The sequence below is a fragment of the Gopherus evgoodei genome, chromosome 16 (assembly GCF_007399415.2).
Source record: "Gopherus evgoodei ecotype Sinaloan lineage chromosome 16, rGopEvg1_v1.p, whole genome shotgun sequence".
Taxonomy (NCBI): domain Eukaryota; kingdom Metazoa; phylum Chordata; order Testudines; family Testudinidae; genus Gopherus; species Gopherus evgoodei.
Window position 1 is genome coordinate 26,701,609 of NC_044337.1, and position 19,843 is coordinate 26,721,451.

The window sequence follows — 19,843 nt, forward strand, 5'->3', positions numbered from 1 at the left end:
CGGTCAATCCTGGAGACTCTCCCAGTTGAGCGCGATCTCCAGCTGCAGTGGTGCTTCCTGTTGCTAAGGCAGGCTCCCTGCCTGCTGTGGCCCCATGCCACTCCCAGAAGTGGCCAGCATGGCCCTGCAGCAGGGGGCAGGGGTCTCCATACGATGCTCCTGCCTGCAAGCACCACCCCCGCAGCTTCCATTGGCTGAGAACAGGGAGATGTGGCCAATGGGAGCTGTGGGGGGGGGGGGGCGGTGCCAGCAGAGAGGGGTAGCAAGTGGAGCTATGTGCCCCCCCTCAGGGGCTGCAGGGACACATTGGCCCCTTCCAAGAGTGGCATGGCCACGTTGTACACTACTGGCTGGGGGAGGAGGCGAGGCCCGATGTGTGATGGAGGGGGTGTCGATGTGCCTGAGTGGGGCTGGGGCAGTTAAAGAGCCTGCCTTAGCCCCGCTGCAATGCCAATTGGGAGCTGCCCAAGATAAGTGCCCGTCACTGGGAGCCCACACCCCAACCCTGAGCCCCCTCCTGGAGCCAGCACCCCATACCCCCTCCTGCACCCAAACTCCCTCCCAGATCCTATACCCCTGCACCCCCTCTTGCACCCCAACACTCTGTCCCAGCCCAGAGCCCCCTCCTTCATCTAAACTCCCTTCCAGAGCTCGCACTCATCACCTCCTCCTGCACCCCAACCCCCAGGCTCAGCCCAGAGCCCCCTCCCACACTGCAAACTTCTTAGCCCCCAACTCAGACCCCGCACCATCTCCCAAACCCCAACCCTCTGCCCCAGCCTGGTGAAAGTGCGTGAAGGTGGGGAGAGTGAGAGATGGCATGGGGCAGGGCTTTGGGAAAGAGACGGGGCCTCAGGGAAGGGATGGGATAGATCCTGGGTTACCCTTAATTTCAAAAAGTGATCTTGGTGGAGATCAAAGCCCTAGGTCATTGGTACATGTAGGTACTACAACCCCCCAGCTCCTCCCTTGCACGGCACATAACACTGCCTAGATGTCCTGTGAGATCTGCAACCTTCACACTCAGCAGTTCATCGTGTGTTTTTTTTCATTCATCATAAACCCAACTATCTATATTTTTAATAATCAAATCCTTCGTTACTATTTCTGTCTCTTTCTAATAACGTCCCTCAGAGAGGTATTCTCAGTGCAGGAGGATACCGTGATATCATCTGGAAGGAAGGTCTCAACTATGGTCTGCTCCATCTTGATGTTCTCCTTTCCCAAGACGTTCATCCTCCTTAACACCAAAGAGGCTGTCAGACCAGACATGGGACTGCTCTACTGTGCCCCAGAAAGTGCCATCTATGTACCTATGTCTCCCTTAGCTCTGCCAATTCAGCCACTCTGGTCTCCAGAGCCCATACTCCGTCTGAGGGCCATGAGCTGCTTGCACCAAAAGCACCCACTGGGCAGGTAATTATAATGCTGCCTTCAGTGCAATAAACTTCATCACTCCCACTTTGTAGCTGGACTTCTGCCTGCATTATTTTTATTTTTGCAGGGGTTTTTTGTGTGTGTGTATGTATGATTGTTCTTTGTGTGGGCAGGTAGGTGGGGTGGAGGTTATTGGCCTAAGCTTAGAGAATGGTTATTAGGTATATCTGGCTTTCACACTCCCAGCAAAACTCCTTGCCGCTCCTGTTCTCTAGCTCTTCTGGTCACTTACGAGTTGGATTTTTAAACCCTTCTTCTCCCAGAGTTAGCCCTGCCCCGTTATCAGGGGATCCTAAAGGAATTATGAATCAAAGGATGGCACGCTAGAGCCTCCTTAGGCTCCACACAAATCTTCTTTGACTGCGATAGTATCCAACCTCAGACTGTTTGCAAGTTTGTTGGCCAATGGATGTGAAAAAAAAATCAAGATTTACCTAACCTTTCTAATCACTTGCATCATCACTTCCGACACCCTGAACAACAGCTCAGACAGCTGTTAGTGTAGGGAAGATGTTGCCCATTTCTCAGATACTGTCTCTAGGCTCTCATGTTTCACTCAGTTTACTTGCAGTGGAGAATTAATTGAAGTGATTTGAGTCTTTTTCACAGCTTCATATGTCATTGTAGATTATCACAGGGTTTCACATGCTTTAAATCACTGGTAAATGTATTTATCATCATCTGATTTCTTCACTGATTGTTGTCTTGTCTGCATGGGACTTTTTATATGCACATTATCTGTAACTTGGGTCTCCCCCAAGTGCTGTTTCCAGTATCCTCTATATATATTGGTAATCCATACACTGCCCCTCCCTCCTGTCTCATTCTCTGTAGTTAGAACACTGTTTTCTGCAGCACTTTGTTAACATTCATGATTAATGATGAGTTATATTTCCAGAGTGTTGTATCCCTAATCAGGGATTCTCTAGGAAGCTTTCCTTGAAGGGCTTCCCGACAATGATAAACTAGGGCAATGTCAATGGGAACATTCACACTGTCTCCATAGGCATGTAGGACAGAGTGGACTGAAGTCTGAACCACTTTCCTTGGATTAACTATCATTTTTTTAGGATTAATTACATGTTTTCTGTCAGGCTCTCTGTGAATATGCTGCAGGATGTTAACTCCAGGCACAGCATTCCAGGATGTAATGTTGAATATGTCAGTGGATGCATATACAGTTTTTGGAAATATGTGGTTCTCAAAGAGGAAAATCCCAGCCCCTGGATTTTGCTCCTGAAGGCTGCTCATCATCATTTTCCAATGTGGATGTTTAATGGGCAAAATAATTTCATCAATATCATTAAGAAGCACAAACTTGCTCCTGTACATATTGCGGTAAATACAGTCATTTAGAGCAGTGATTTGTCCGTAGTAGCCAATATGTGTTCCATCCTCCATAAATCTCCATCTAGGAGACACCTTGAGATATGAAGTAATTGGCCAGGGAATTATCTCGACAGTTCCATCTGCAATATAAAACTCCAAGACTTTCTCCATCAATTGGCTGCAACTATTTTTATAGATTATCACTTTCTGTACCCCAAGAATTTTATACATCTCCATACTCTGTATAAATTGTAAGACATTATTGTAATTTCCAAACATGGTAGAGATACACACTGTGAATTCAACGGGAAATGTCTCAACTTTGCGGTTTTTTATTTCAAACCTTGGTAGTTGGTCGATATTTCCTTTATGGGCCCAACTGATGGATACAAAGTTTGGATCACAGTTTTGAGGTTCCAAACAAAGCATGTCTGTTGCCGCATAAGGGAATCCAAATCTATCTGAATGAACATATATTTCTGCCTTTGATATGTATATTTCACCATCAGGCTGGCAGCAGAACCAACAGAAAAGATCTTTCACCTCTTTATGGTGAACAATCCCAATCACACGGGTCATTTTGCTTTCTCTGTCATCGAAGTACGGGGCAATGATAAAAGTTCTAGTATCTTTTAAGGCTGTGATTGTATTGTTGGCAATTTCCCCCCTACAGAGGTTGCCTTCTTGTGTTGTTATTTTTGATTGGAGAGAGTGCTTTTGTGTCCAAAGATAAGCTAGAGTCATCATCATTGAAGTGAAAGCAATAATGCAAGCAACAGGTACATGGTATGATTTTCCTTTACAGAGTAACATTTCAGACGGATTTAAATGCAGATACAGTTGAATTTTTGCCAGAACTTCAGACACACACACCTGCAAGAGAAGGGGAACATGAAATCCAGGATCAGACCGTGGCACATCTTGTCAACTGCTTTGTGTTAGAGAAAATACTTATTCTGTTTTCCCTTTCTGCCAATAGTAATTATCAGTGTTTCAGTTTGCTCTCAAATGGGACACTGTACATTGGGACTTGTCAAAGGACCTGCTAATTATATTACCTTTAAAATCCAAAGGCTTATATCTACAAATCCCACCCCAGGCATGTATGGGCCTAACTGCCATTTTAACATATTGGGCAATCACCTCCTTTTAAAACTAATGTTTCTAATTACAATATAATGTATTCCTCTTAAAAACTGGGAAGGGAAAACTACCTTTCCTCAAGAGTGCCTACTAATCCTTCATCCCACTGTTTTTCTCCTCTTAGCATCTGATATCCATCCCATATGCCCTCTTTCTCCAGGTGCAGTAAATTTCCTTGTTGTACTGAGCCACAGCAGATGACACTGTGGGCTCAGACTGGAGCATAAGCTCTAGGACCTTTCCCCCTCCTGAGATCCCTGAGCCTGGGTTCCAGCCTGAGTGCAAACATCTATTCCACAATTAAACAGCCCCTTATCCGTTGCCAAGTCAGCTGGTACGGGCCAGAAGCAGGTTTTTAATTGCATTTAGACTTACTCTCTGTGCTGTGGTTCCTCGTCTGTAAGATAGTACTTTCTTACCCCTTGAAGATTAATACATTAACGATGCAGGCTCAGATACTATGGTACCATACAGGTACCTAAAATAGGCACAGTCAATTACATGTATGCACATACAATAAATCTGTCTTGCACAGGGGAAAGAACAACAAAAACACAAACCTCCTTGTACCTCGAGCTTGCTAGTAGACTTTGCCTCGGCCTGGAGGAGGATCTCATAGGGCTCAATACATTAGCCACCTCCATACTGTATTATTGCAACTCACTGGGAATGACAGCGAATGCAATGCTAAGGTTCCAACTCATGCAGAATATGACAGTCCCTGCCATGAGACAGGGTACTGGGAGCATGTTAGTCTGTGCTCCAGGCCCTCCACTGGGTCCCTGTATGTTTCTGGACTTAGTCCTGATCTTCACGGCTATTACCAGGACAGACATAACAACATCAACAACCACATCTCTATACATAAAACACAGACATCTATGCTTCTCTGGAAGTCAGTGGCTCACAAGCTCCAGGGATAAGCCTTGAGCAGTCTAACTTCCCACCTTCTTGGACAAGCTATAGCTACTGTGACGGACTGTACCCCTAATGACCACCCTTTTTACAAGACTGTGATAAATTTTGTACAAAGTATGCTTTGTGAGGTATCATTTGAAAACTTACAATCTGCTAAACATTACTGGCCTGGTAAAATGTGTGTGGCAACATTGTTAATGTAAAGTTATGATTCTACTGCATAACATTGCTGTAACGTGCCAAAGTTAGAAGGCAAGCCCAAGCCAGTTTTTCAGAGACAAAGACACACTGGTGCCCCAGCTAGGTATCAGTGTAATCATATAAACAGTGGCCTCAAAATCACTTTGCCCCCCCCAGCCAATCTCTATACTCATGGCAGTTACAGTGCTTGAAGCCCTGGGGTAGCGGTGGCAGGGCTTTGGTGGCTATTTAAAGGACCCGGGGTGGTAGAGGCAGCGGGAGCCCCGAACCCTTTCAATAGCCACCAGAGCCCTGCCACCACTACCCCAGGGCTCCAGCAGGCTCTGGGGGCTATTTAAGGAGCCCGAGGCTGCCACTGCCTCTACCGTCCCAGGACCTTTAAATTGTCCCCAGAGCCCTGGGGGTGCAGCAGTGGGGCTCTAGTGGTGATTTAAAGGAGCTGGGGCAGTAGCAGTGGCAGGATCCCTGGGCCCTTTAAATCGTCACCCGAGCCCCGCCGCCGCTACTCCAGGGCTCTGGCAGCAGGGCTCTGGTGGCAATTTAAAGGACCCTGGGCTCCAGTCCTTTAAATTGTTGCGCAGGAAGCCGATCTATCCCAGTATGGCACACCAACTCTTGCCTCCGTCCCAGAATCTGCCCCTGCCCAAACTCTGCCCCCTCTCAAAATCCACCCCACCTGCCCAAGACTCTGGGAGGGAGTTTGGGTGGGGGAGGAGGGCTGGGGTGCAGGTCCTGGTCTGGGGCAGGGAACTAGGGTGCAGGCTTTGGGTGGGAGTTTGGGGATGGGAGGGGGTGTGGAAGGTACAGGAGTGAGGGCTGTGGGGTGAGGCTGTGGGTGGATTTGGGATGTGACTGGGGATGAGGGGTTTGAGGTGTGGGAGGGGACTCAGGGCTGAGGCAGAGGGTTAGGGTGCATGGGGACGATGGCTCTGGCCGGGGCTGGAGATGAGGGGTTTGGGGTGTTGGAGAGGCTCAGGGCTAGGACAGAGGGTTGGGGTGCGGGCGAATGAGGCTTCTGGCTGGGGGTGTGGGCTCTGGGGTGAGGCAGGGCTGGGGATGAGTTTGGGGTGCAGGCAGGCTACCCTGGGACTGGAGCCAGAGAGGAGGACTCCCCACCAGCCCTCTCCCTGCTGGAAGCAGCGAGCTCAGGGGTACGGACGCCCTTCTCCCCCCCCCCCTGCAGCACACTCACCCCCACCACTGTCACTGCACATGCTCCTAGGGCCCCTTTCAGGTCCAGGAATCCCCCTCACCTCCCCTGTGGTGCGTGCCATGGCGGGGGAGGGGGGTGCTGCCGTCACATGTGCGCCTCCTCCCCTGCTGCTGCCCCTCACTGGGGCTTCCCCTTGCCCAGCATGGGGCAAGAGCAGTGACTGCAGGTGGGGGGGCAGCTGTACTGGTGGAGGGTCCCACCGGAAAATGAAAGGGTCTGAGGGGGAAGGGCAGCCTGACCTGGCAGGTGTGAAGGTGGGCACTAGGACACTGTGGCAGCAGTTAATGGAGGCAGGCAGCATGGAGCTTCAAGGGAGAGACACAGAAGCTCTGCTCCGGCCAGATCCAGGGAGGTGCATGGGAGCAGCAAAGGGGGGGGGGGCCGGGGCACACTCAGGGTAGGCGTGGGGGGGGGGCAGCAAGTGGGGCCAGGTGGGAGACCCGGCCCCAAACATTCGTGGAGCTGGGCTCCTGGACCCTCAATATTGCTGGAGCCAGGAGAAGGAGTCAGAGAGAGAGAGAGAGAGAATGCTCCATTTTCTTGCTGGTACGCTACTGCACCTTTTCTTACTGGTCCTCCGTACTGGCCCGTACCAGCTTACTTTCACCTCTGACTAAAAGTATGTTTTCCTGATAAGTTTAGGGAGTGGCCAAGGCAGTGCCTCAGAGACAAAGGGCAAGCTGAGGTCTCAGCCAGGTCTAAACAAGGCTGATGGACCATTACCAGCAAAATGGCTGTTCTTTGGCAGGAAAGGGGATGGGGAAAAATCTACATCTTAGCAAAGAAACAACATGGAGTTCCCTTCCACACAGACTTACTGTCACCTTGCTCCCAGCTGGAAATGCTTCTCAAAGGGGGGACAGACTATAAAAGAAGGGGCAGATGACCTAAAAGATCTCTCGTTTTCTCCCTGCCCAACATGTTCTCTGCACCTTAATAGACACAAGAAGTAGCAGTTGGACTTTGTGGGAGGGGTCCTGACCTAAATAGCTTGGTCAGTAAAACTGCTGAAAGCATGTGGTGAGAAAACTTTGCTTTGAATCTAAGGGCTTGTCTACACTAGCACTTTACAGCACTGCAACTTTCTTGCTCAGGCGTGTGAAAAAACACCCCACTGAGCACAGCAAGTTTCAATGTTGTAAAGCACCCGTATAGACAGTGCACCAGCATTGATAGCTATGCCTCTCGCGGAGGTGGGGTTTTTTAGAGCGCTGGGACTGCGCTCTCCCAGCACTCTGCCATGACTACACAAGCCACATTAAAGCACTGCCACGGCAGTGCTTTAGCATTGCTAGTGTAGGCTGGAACTATATAGTTTAAGTCACCAGTAAACATTTTACCTTTATTTTTCTTGTAATTGTTTCTGACTTTTACACCTTGTTACTTGTACTCAGTTAAAATCAATATCTTTATAGTTAATAAGCTTGTTTTATCTAATCCAGTGTGTTAAAATTAAAGTGGCCAGATAACTATTTAAAATAATAAACTGGCATAGTATTCCCTTTAAAGAATAACAGACATAATATATTTGTACTGTCCAAGAGAGGGCTGGGCAGTATGGGGCATACATTTCTGGGGGAAGATCTAAGACGGGGTGTGTTGGGGTCACCTGCAGCATAACTAAGGCTGGTAAGAGCCAAGGTGTGGCTGGCTGGCTGCAGCGCGCGCGCGCGCGCACACACACACACACACACACACACACACACACACACACACACACACACACACACACACACACACACACACACACTTACATGGTGGAGGCTGTTTGTGAGCAGGCCAGGTTGGTGGCGACAGCAGCAAACCATTGTAAAGGGCACCTCAAGTTACAGAGCAGGGATGACACAGCTACACAGTCTGGATTGGTATATCACAAGGGGTCTCCCACCCATCAGGAGCATGCTGTAATCACCCACGTACAGGGTATTATGATGTAGGTCCCTCTCAATCTCTCCTGTTGAAACTTCCATTTTGGATAAATAAATAAAGAGTCATGGGGGAGGGGGCAAGGCACAAGAGAGAGAGAGAATGAGTCCATATCCTGATGGCTAAGGCATCCAGCTGGGAGGTGGGAGACCCAGGGTCCAGGCCCCCTGCTCCAATGGTTATGTTTCCAATTTGGAACAGCTTCAGGGGGAGAGACTGAGCAGTGCCACATCAGAATATTCCACAGCTCAGGGAGTTAGAACGCTCTCCTGAGGGGTGGGAAACCTGTGTTTAAACCCTCTTTCTCCATTAGGCGGAGAAGAGAATTGAACCTCATCCTGAATAAGTGCTCTAACCACTGAGGTAAGAGTTAGAAAGGTGGCAGGGGCATCACCAATGCAAGAAACAGAGGCGGAACAGGCAAGAATGGTTTAGGCACCTAACTCCATGAGAGGGATTGGCTTAAGACATACACCTCTCATTGACATCTCCAATTGGTTAGTTTAGGTGAGTTCCTGTCTAGTGTGCTGGCTTTTATAGATCCCATTCTTAGGCACCTGTCCGTTCCCCTTGCACTGTATTGGGTGCCTGTCAGAGTATACCCACAAAATCTGAACTCTGGGGTACAGATGTGGGGACCTGCATGAAAGACCCCCCTAAGCTTATCTTCTACCACTTAGGCTAAAACTCTTCCAAGGCACTGTGCTCTTGAGGCAGTTGGCCTTTACATGCCCCAGCTCATTACATTTGAAGCATCGCCCAGCTGATTGTGGGTTGGGGCGAGGTGGGTTGTTGGAAAGTAGAGTGGTGGGACAAGAGGCGTCTGGGGTTTCTCTGGCTGCGTGGAGGGCTCCTCCTTGTGACCTGGGGCCTTGGGCTGACCCCTATGATGGGGTGTTGTCTCGGGTTGCCCCTTCTGGTATCCCCACCAACTGCTACTAGCTGTCTTCTTCTCCACCGCCTCCACCCATTTGGCTCCAATTTCCCCTGCCTCAATTATCGTTTTGTGCTTCCTATCTAGATGTATCTTTCTGTTTCTTCAGGAACACTCTTTAAGAACTGTTCCATTTGTATTAGGAAAAGGAGATCTTCCAGACACTTAACCTTTGCTCCTGATATACAGGCCTCACAATTTTTCACAATGTAGTAGGCATGTTGGGGAAATGCTACATCTGGTTTTCACTTGAGAGCTCTGAACCACCGATGGGCATGTCGTGGGTTAGCCCCATCTTAATTCTGGCCTTTTGTTTAAAAAGTTCATACTCATTCATGTGTTCTTTAGGCACTTCAGCTGCCACCTCTGCTAGGGTCCACTGAGCTGTGGCCTCAGCTCCACCATGTACTGGTCTGTAGAGATGCTGTACCCAAGGCAGGCCCTTTCAAAATTTTCTAAGGCAGCATCTGTATCATCGCCTATCTTGTATGTGGGATACGTCTTGGAATGGGGAGCAGTACCTGTAGTAGAGTTGTTAGGGCTACCTGGGAGGTTTGGGGCATTTGCCTGATTCAGCTTAGCCTTTTCCAGCTCCATTTCTAAGCACATCTTCTCCCTCTCCTCCTCTACTGCAAAGCGCTTTTCCTCCGCCTCATTTTCTAAGTGCCTCATTTCCAGGAAGAACTTCCTGTCTTCTGCAGTTAGAGCTCGGTCTGGGTTAAGGGCCTCCTTCCATCTTGGCACCTGGATCTCGGGTTGGGGAAGGTTGACCATCCCTGCTGGGAAATTTCTGGTCCCACAGCCTCTCCCAGCAGTTCTGCCATGGGATTGGATGTCTGGGTCTATCTTCTCCTGGGCATGATGCTTTGGGAAGATGAGTTGCTCTAGGGTTTCGGTGCCTGATTGCAATTTCATGCACTGGGCTGTTTCTTGCCCTAATCTACCCCAGCTATCTTGTTGCCACAAGAATTAGAAAAAAAAAATAAACTGCTTGTTGGACTCTCTGCTTGTGCAGGCTGAACCCTTTGCATGGCCGTTCCCCCTCAGGCACCAAAGAAAAGAAACAAAAACCTCTTTGGCTTTCTAGCAGCCAAAAGGAAAAATGTGTCCTTTTAAAATCCCGAGGTCTGTGCTTCTAGTTCAAAATGATCCTCCCACTGTGCCACCATGTCAGGGCATACCCTCCCAAATGTGAACTCTGGGGTATGGATGCGGGGACCCACATGAAGACCCCCTAAGCTTATCTTCTACTGGCTTAGGTTAAAACTCTTCCAAGGCACAGTCTTCTGCTTTGGACGTATATTGCTGCCACCATAAAGTGATTTTCACAAATATTCAAGGAAAGGTCACTTGGATTCCCTATCCCCCCAAAATATCCCCCCAAGCCTCTTCACCCTTTTTCCTGGGGAGGCTTGAGAATAAAATATCAACCTGTTGCCTTAGTAATGTGACCATAGACCAACCCCTTGTCCAAGGACTTTGGAATCAAAGGATTTTTTTTAAAAAAGGTAAATTTTATTAAACGAGAAAGAATACAGCTGAAATTCAGGCTTTAGGGATTAAACACCAAAAATAACTTTCTTGGGGTTCAGCTTAAAGGTTACAAGCAAAACAAAAGCACCTGGAGTTAGCATAGAGGAATACACAAACCAAAACAACCAAAAAGGTTCCTAATTGCATCTGTCTTAACTTTTCCAAATGAAGAATTTCTAGATATGATGCTGATGATTTCCCATACCTGGCTTAAAGATTACAACTTGTTGCTGCCTTCCCCTCTCTCCAACAAGAGACACAAAGACCACGCCCCCACCCCAGCAGTTTTTCCAATTTGTAAGGGTACAGCCTCCCTATTGGTTCCCCTGGTCAGGTGCCAGCTCAAGATCAGCTTCTCTTAACCCTTTACAGGTAAGGCAATTAGGGTACAGCTGCTAAGGAGGATTCTATAGCTACTGACTGGCTGGGTGTCCATAAAAGGTAACTACCCTGCTCATTTTTCACAGTGCCTAAGACAGGGTTTGTGGATTCCAGTGATTTTGAAGGCACCTGAAAGTTAAGCATTGTGATGCTCAGCATCACCACACCTAAATCCCTTTGTGAATATGGCCCTGAGTCCGCAACAGTTGATGAGGCTTCCATTTTCATATTATTTAATAGGCTTTTTCAGCAAGAAGTTTGCTACAGAAAATACATCAATATCATCTGACACCTGGATTTAAGCCAGATCAAGTAGGAGAGATTGCATGTCAATGCTTGTGAAGAGTTACTTATTGAGAAGGGCTTCTGTGATGTTATTGACATGAACTGTGACCTCATAGATTATTGTTGCAGCCAAGGTCCTATAGTTGCACCAAATCTTGTACAAAGGAGGTCCAGTAAGGTGTCTATGAAAAGGTTATGATTTGCTAGTTTTGATTATGCTATCTGTATGCATTTACCATTCTTGTATTTAAAGTTATAAGTACTGGCTCTATATCTGGATTTAAAACGTTGGCTCCTGGGATAACGCCTATGAAGTAATCAGTCAGATATGACATGTAAGATATCTGCAAAAATGTTATAATTTATCAAATATGATAATCTTGTTTGTATTGCCTTTGTATTATGGGTTATAGATATGTATGTATGTCTGTATTTCAAACTTGTGTTATGCTTCTGGGTGACACCCCCAGAGAGGTTGGCATCAGCACTGCCTAGCCTGCTTGATGGCCCATTAAGAACCATCAGCTATACAACTGACCCATTGAGAGAAGGCAGATACATCTTATGACTCAGCAAGGCATGCAGGGACATGCCTATGGAGAGAACTCTAGGGTTTCCAAACCAGGTGCTGGGCAGCTTGTGTTTGAAACAAACGAAGTACAGGCTACATGGCAAGAGACTATAGAAGGTAGCTGCATCTTCTCCATTTTGTCTTCAATCCTGCTTCTTATTTCTGGAGGAACTTTGCTACAAACTGAAGCTCTGAACAATGGACTGAATGACCCATCCAAGCTGTGGATGTACTCCAGAGACTTAACTTAAGCCAGCAGTTCATTTCATCACTGCTACAAGCCTGAAACAAGAACTTTGCCATTACTGTATGTAATTAATTCCATTTAACCAATTTTAATTCTCATCTATATTTCTTTCTTTTTATGAATAAACCTTTAGATTTTAAATTCTAAAGGATTGGCAACAGCATGATTTGTGGGTAAGATCTGACTTGTATATTGACCTGGGTCTGGGGCTTGGTCCTTTGGGATCAGGAGAACCTTTTTTTTTTTAATTTTACTGGAGTATTGGTTTTCATAACCATTCATCCCCATGAGTGGTGCTGGTGGTGATATTGGGAAACCGGAGCGTCTGAGGGAATTGCTTGTATGACTTTTGGTCAGCCAGTGGGGAAAACCGAAGTCCTCTCTGTTTGGCTGGTTTGATGCCTTAGTAGTAAAGGACCCCTAGCCTTGGACTGTGACTGCCCTGCTCTAAGCAATTTGTCCTGAATTGATACTCTCAGTAGTGTCCCGCCAAAGGTCGCTGTGTTACAGTTTCTCATCTCCACCAAGTATTTAGGCCAACAGCAGGCATTGAAAGATGGGCTGCTTAGGGTCTGGCTTCAGGAAAGAATCCCATTTCTCCAGAGTTTTTTTGCTTGTAAGCAATTTTCTAAGTTGCAGAAGCACTTTCTGTAGTAGAGGGGGAAGATCTAAACAAAATATTGTGAGGAGTCATTTCAAGTTAACCATCTTGGTTTCTAGCAAGCCTCCCCAACCCTGCACTTTCTAATTTAAGTTTCTCCTCCCTGACAGGAGAGGGAAATGTTTAGTCAGATTATTCAAAATTCTGTGTGTGTGTGTTTGTGTGTTAAAAGCTGTTTAACAAAGGGCTTGTCTCTCTCTATGAGTCTGTTGAGGGAGCAGTGGTACCGAATCTAACTGAGGGGTGAAATATCTCCCTCTACAGTTCTCCAAGGAGTTCTCTAGGAAAAACAGCCAAGGCATGGCATGACACTCAAAATTATTTCTTCTTTCCCTTTAATGAAAGAGAAGTAAAGAGCACTATGTCTTATTTCCTTTGCAACTTCACCTTTAAGACTCTGTACCAGAAGTTAAGGACACAAACTCTATTTCCACCTTAAAAACTGGCTTGCTGCATTATCTTTCACAAGTCACTTCACATTTCTGTAATATTTAACTATCTCAGAGAGCTCAGGCGGTTAGCTCTTTTTAAACTGTACACTCTTTGGGGCAGGGGCTGACAAGCTCAATGAGGTCAACCAGGCAGAGGTCTATATATACTCCTATATAAATGTTAAATGATAATAAAAAATGATGGTGCAGGGCTCAATGCATTAATGTTTATAGCATATAAAGATTCTTGGATGGAAGGTGGCCTAGAGGTGCAAAATAATATTAATTATGCAGACTAGGAAAATTGGACGTGAAGGGATGATGTCTTTCTGGTTCTGGCAGGTGGGTTTGGATGAGATTCTTCAATGGAAAAATCAATGCATTGCACAATGCAAGGAAAATGTGTTTCTAGTGGGTGTCAATGCTGCAGGAAGGCACATGTTCAGAAGAGAAGTAAAACTGCTAAGTACTTGGTTTACTGTTCTCATTCATATTATAGATTAACTAATACTGATTGTACAACTTGTAGGAATTAAGCACAAATTTAGGAAGTTTGTCCACATATTTCTTGTCAGAAGTAATGTAGTCCTCTGCCTTTTTATCTAAGGATCTTAGATGTTCATGTCTTAATTATCATTACATATATTTCAGTGATTCATAGATTACTCAGTTCATTACAAAATTAGAACGTCTGAGCATATATACTTTAAAATGTATATTTCTTGCACTTTGATAGCACTTTGTAGTAGAGGATCTCAAAGCACTTAAATAATAATTAATCCCCTTCATGAGCACAGTATTATTTCTAACTTAGAGAGAGAAAGAAAAGTGAGGGATAGAGAATGTGATGCACCCAAGGCATGTGGCAAGACTGGGAATAGAACCCAGCTATACTGAGCCATGGCCCCCTGCTCTAACACCTCTTTCTGATGTATTAAAGAGGCCCTGTTTCACCTCTATAATTAAGGGTAGATTCAGTTTTTCCATTTAAAACAGGCATGCAACCTCATATGATGCATCTTCTCCAAATTTAGAGAACATAATCTGTTAATTAAGATTGAATTTTCTGAAGACTTTCAACTAAATCTGTTAATTCAGGAGTTTAAATTAATTTTAAATGGGACCTTTACAAATTTTTCTGAATCTTTCCCCTTTTTTCAGATCCCTCTAGCTAACACACAGCTGTTAGTTACCTTTCAAACTTGCAATATAGTTAAAACTACTTAAAATCTGTGGAACAGATACAATTCACTTTGCTTAATAATCAGCTACTTTCTTCAAATATGACAAATTTTGGGGAGGAAATCCCTTCCTGACACCTGAAAGTATTCAGCTGAAACCCTGAAAATGAGGTTTTAGGAACATAATAAACTGAAAGTGAGCCCTAGAGGTGTTGATCCCTGCCCCATCTCACAAGCAATCCCATCATACAATTGCAGTCATATATTTGTCCAGCTCACTTTTAAAAAATAATTAAGTTATTTACTCTGACAGCTCCTGTTGGGAGTGTGTTCCAGAACTTCTCCCCTCTGATGGTTAGAAACCATCTACTAATTTCCCCCCTAAATTTGTTCATGGCCAGTTTATTTCCATTTGTTCTTGTGCCCACATTGTCCTTTAGCTTAAATAGCTCTTCACCCTTCTAATATTTACCCCTTAATGAATGTAGTGAGAGCACTTATATCCACTTTTAGCCTTCTTTTGGCTTCTCTCTGTGCTCTATGGTTAGAAAACTGGAGAGGAAACTGCAGAGGAAGTCTATGCTGCAGACCTCAGTTCAATCAGAAGGAGTAGTGGCCAAACCTCCTGGAAGGAGAACTATGAGCTCCAACACTGGGGCTTGACTGCCACTGTTGAAGCACCATGGCTTTGGGAGAGGCTCCAATGCTTTAGAAGCCACAGTTGGCCCAGGTAATCAGATGTGGCACTTGACAGGCTTTTCCACACCAGGAATGCAGGCACCATTGTGTTAGAGTTAGGATTACAGGTAATGAAGACCACACCTACCACTGCACCCCTGAATCCTCTCCCCCCAGCTTCTTACATGTGCTGTATTAAAACCCCAGGGAATACCACGATTTTTTTAAAACAAAATGTTTAAGATTGTTCTTAAGGATTTGCTTTGGGAGGATAGGAAATGTTAAACTTGAACATGGAAACACCAAGTTACGAGACATCTATCTGTACCAAGTTCACAGGGACTGCTCTAATTTACAGCAACCTCCCAGTAGCTGTCTATGGCCAAGAGTTGCTAGTGTGCAACTGCAAAGTAAAATGGCCACTCTTTTCCTGCTCCTTCCCAGATATTCTCTGAGGGCAGTGCAGAAGGGCAACACAGGGCTACGTACACTGGCTCTTTTACTGGCCCTACACTTGGAGAATCCCCTCCAGGGGTGGGGGGCTTCTTTATGCTTCTGGAGCAAGGGCCAGAATCTGGCTCCAAGACTGTTTTCCCATCACAGAAATTTGTGTTGGGCAACTGTAATGTAATCATACTCAGGATTTAGAGTACTTCCGAAACAAAACATGAAAGAGAATAAATTATTCTCTCAAACTTTATAGACATTTCAGCAGCAGTACAGAATGTTCAAGATATATTTACCATACTCCTAATTTCAAACTATTTATTGCAGTGTGTTGTTGTTTCCTCCCTCCCCCCATTCTATACAACAGAAATCAGATAACATTTAGCATTTTTTTCTTGAATTAATCTGGTGTATCGAAAACACAAAATATCGCTACTCCTTTTAATTAATGCTTTGCTAAATGCATGTTATAATAAAGATAAAACTGTCAATAGTTAAAATACAATGTATGTATTACCTGTTATCGCCTCTGCTTTTTCTGGATGTAATTATGAACAAAGGTAATTTAAAATAATTTTCACTGGATACGTAGAGAATAATCCCCTGAGACCAAGAGTATGTCACAAATGCCTTCTGGAGCAAAAGACTCAGGAAACTATTGTTCAGTCCTCCAATAAGCTTTCAGAATTTTCTCTTGCCATTAGAGATCCTGCCAGTTATCTGTCAGTTGCTTAAATTTACTCCAAAATTATTCAAGCCGACGTGTGATCATTACTCAACACAGAAAGAGAAGCCGGAAGTGGGCAAATCAAATCCCAGCACAATACCTAGGCGACATGCCAAAGCATTTTATTTGGAACACGTGGTGTTTAATTTTAACAGCAGTGACTAGCTTCTAGAAAAACAGGTTTTTTTTTCCCTTGAGGAAGGCTGCCAGTATCCTCCCAGTGGCTTCCCTTTGCATTCTTGCAAGGGCAAACCTACACACCTATGGCATTGAACACTGTTCAAGCAAAGCCATTTAGACTTTTACAATTTTTCAAGATACATTAGCTAGTTGAGGTTTTTTTTTTTTTTATGGCAACTACTTTTCTGTTGGAACAACAAGGAGTCCTTGGGGCATATTAGAGACTAACTAATTTATTTGGGTATAAGCTTTCATGGGCTAAAACCCACTTCATTAGATGCATGGGTTTTAACCCACGAAAGCTTATACCCAAATAATTTTTTTAGTCTCTAAGGTGCCACAAGGACTTGTCATTGGTTTTGCTCTAACAGACTAACATGGCTACCGCTCTGAAACCTGTCACTTTTCTGTTGGGGTGAGGAAGGGAAAGTCTGAGTTCCACCTGTCTGCCACCCACATCTTTGGAACAAACTAACCCAGTTGTTTCGGCAGTTTTAACAGCTGGTTTTAATTTCAAGTAGTTTTGTTGGACAAGTGAAGAGTCCTACACTTAGGAAGGAAGAATCCCATTCACCGCTACAGGCTGAGGACCAACTGGCTAAGCAGAAGTTCTGCAGAAAAGGACGTGGGGATTACAATGGACAAGAAGCTGGATATGAGTCAGCAGTGTGCCCTTGTTGCCAAGAAGGCCAACAGCGTATTGGGCTGTATTAGTAGGAGCACTGCCAGCAGATTGAAAGAAGTGATTATTCCCCTCTATTCGGCACTGGTGAGGCCACATCGGGAGTATTATGTTCAGTTTTAGTCCCTCCCCTACAGAAGGGATGAGAACAAATTGGAGAGAGTCCAGCAGAGGGCAATGAAAATAATTAGGGGGCTGGGGCACATGACTGAAGTGGAGAGGCTGAAGGAACTGGGGTTATTTAGTCTACAGAAGAGAAGAGTAAAGAGGGATTTGATAACAGCCTTCAACTACATGAGAACATGAGAATGGCCATACTGGGTCAGACCAAAGGTCCATCCAGCCCAGTATGCTGTCCACCAACAGTGGCCAATGCCAGGTGCCCCAGAGGGAGTGAAACTAACAGGTAATGATCAAGTGTTCTCTCTCCTGCCATCCATCTCCACCCTCTGACCGACAGAGGCTAGGGACACCATTCTTTACCCATCCTGGCTAATAGCCATTAATGGACTTAACCGCCATGAATTTATCTAGTTCTTCTTTAAACTCTGTTATAGTCATAGCCTTCACAACCTTCTCAGGCAAGGAGTTCCACAGGTTGACTGTGCGCTGTGTGAAGAAGAACTTCCTTTTATTTGTTTTAAACCTGCTGCCCATTAATTTCATTTGGTGGACCCTAGTTCTTATATTATGGGAACAAGTAAATAACTTTTCCTTATTCACTTTCTCCACACCACTCATTTTATATACCTCTATCATATCCCCCCTTAGTCTTCTCTTTTCCAAGCTGAAAAGTCCTAGCCTCTTTAATCTCTCCTCATATGGTACCCGTTCCAAACCCCTAATCATTTTTAGTTGCCCTTCTCTGAACCTTTTCTAATGCCAGTATAACTTTTTTGAGATGAGGACACTACATCTATACGCAGTATTCAAGATGTGGGCATACCATGGCTTTATATAAAGGCAATAAGATATTCTCTGTTTTATTCTCTATCCCTTTTTAAATTATTCCTAACATCCTGTTTGCTTTTTTGACTGCCACTGCACACTGCAGAGATGGCTTCAGAGAACTGTCCACGTCAACATGGTTTCTGCAAAGGGAAATCATGTCTTACTAATCTATTAGAATTCTTTGAAGAGGACAACAAACATGTGGACAAGGGGGATCCAGTGGACACAGTGTACTTAGATTTCCAGAAAGCCTTTGACAAGGTCCCTCACCAAAGGCTCTTACATAAATTAAGTTGTCATAGGATAAGAGAGAAGATCCTTTCATGGATTGAGAACTGGTTAAAAGACAGAAAAAAGGGTAGGAATAAATGGTAAATTTTCAGAATGGAGAGAGGTAACTAGTGGTGTTCCCCAAGGATCAGTCCTAGGACCAATCCTATTCAACTTATTCATAAATGATCTGGAGAAAGGGTCAAACAGTGAGGTGACAAAGTTTGCAGATGATACTAAACTGCTCAAGATAGTTAAGACCAAAGCAGACTGTGAAGAACTTCAAAAAGATCTCACAAAACTAAGTGATTGGGCAACAAAATGGCAAATGAAATTTAATGTGGATAAATGTAAAGTATTGCACATTGGAAAAAATAACCACAACTATACGTACAATATAATGGGGGCTAATTAAGCTACAACTAATCAGGAAAGAGCTCTTGAAGTCATCACTTTTGCCCAACAATTTATGTTCTTCTAGGTGTCTGACAATTTTATTCTTTACTGTTGTTTTAACTAATTTGCCCGGTACTGAGGTTAGACTTACCAGTCTGTAATTGCCGGATCATCTCTAGAGCCCTTTTTAAACCTTGGCAATACATTAGCTATCTTCCAGTCATTGAGTACAGAAGCCGATTTAAAGGACAGGTTACAAACCATAGTTAATAGTTCAGCAATTTCACATTTGAGTTCTTTCAGAACTCTTGGGTGAATGCCATCTGGTCTCGGTGACTTGTTACTGTTAAGTTTATCAATTAATTCCAAAACCTCCTCTAATGACACTTCAATCTGTGGCAATTCCTCAGATTTGTCACCTACAAAGCAGTGGTGTAGCCAGATTCTAACATCAGGGGGAGCGAACACATAAAAAAAGGCACCACCCGACATATCAAATTACACCTCTACCTCGATATAACGCCACCCGATATAACATGAATTTGGATATAATGGGACAAAGCAGTGCTCTGGGGGGCTGCGCATACACCTGGTGGGACAGCCCTTCATCTCTCCTGAGGGGGCTGCTCTGCAGTCTGTGGCCCCTGGAAGCAGGCAGCATACAGGAGCGGGGGGGGGGGGCGGGCACAGTCCCCTGCATAAGAGAGACAATTGGACAGAGGTGAGCAGGGTCTATTGGGGGTTTGCATGGGAGAGATGGGGTGTGGGGGCTGCGCTGGGAGACTCTTCAATGCAGCACCTAGCCACGCTGGCTCTGTGCATCATGAGGCACTCGGGAAAAGGAGACAGCAAGAGAGAGGCCGAGGAGGAGTGCCTTTCCCCTCCCAGCTGGGTCTGTGAGTCCCTGATCTCACAGAATCTCAGCACTGCAGGCACCCAGCCCACAGGTACTGGGCTGCAGTGCAAGCTAGAGGGGCTGATACAGAGAAGTCAGGACCAGTCAGAGCACTTCCCATGGTATCATGAAAACTCACTCCTGGAAAGCTGGATGAGGTAATATGGGAGGCAGAGGGTAATATATATCAAGGTGGGTTAGGTAATATATTTTATTGGACCAGCTT

At 45.2% G+C, this 19,843-nt stretch overlaps 1 protein-coding gene across 1 annotated transcript; it reads right to left on the minus strand.

Moving 5' to 3' along the window:
- Positions 1–678: 678 nt before the first annotated feature.
- On the minus strand, positions 679–16,277 carry LOC115636027 (beta-1,4-galactosyltransferase galt-1-like). Its single transcript, XM_030535591.1, has 2 exons — positions 16,034–16,277; positions 679–3,639 (listed from the first exon to the last, which is right to left on the minus strand). Exon 2 carries the CDS (start codon positions 3,577–3,579, stop codon positions 2,272–2,274), a length of 1,308 nt encoding a protein of 435 aa, XP_030391451.1. The 5' UTR covers positions 3,580–3,639; positions 16,034–16,277; the 3' UTR covers positions 679–2,271.
- Between the last annotated feature and the right edge of the window lie 3,566 nt (positions 16,278–19,843).

What these genes read in the sequence shown, in the direction of transcription:
- LOC115636027 (XM_030535591.1), bottom strand. Translation starts at nt 3,579, where the DNA reads ATGTTACTCTGTAAAGGAAAATCATACCATGTACCTGTTGCTTGCATT.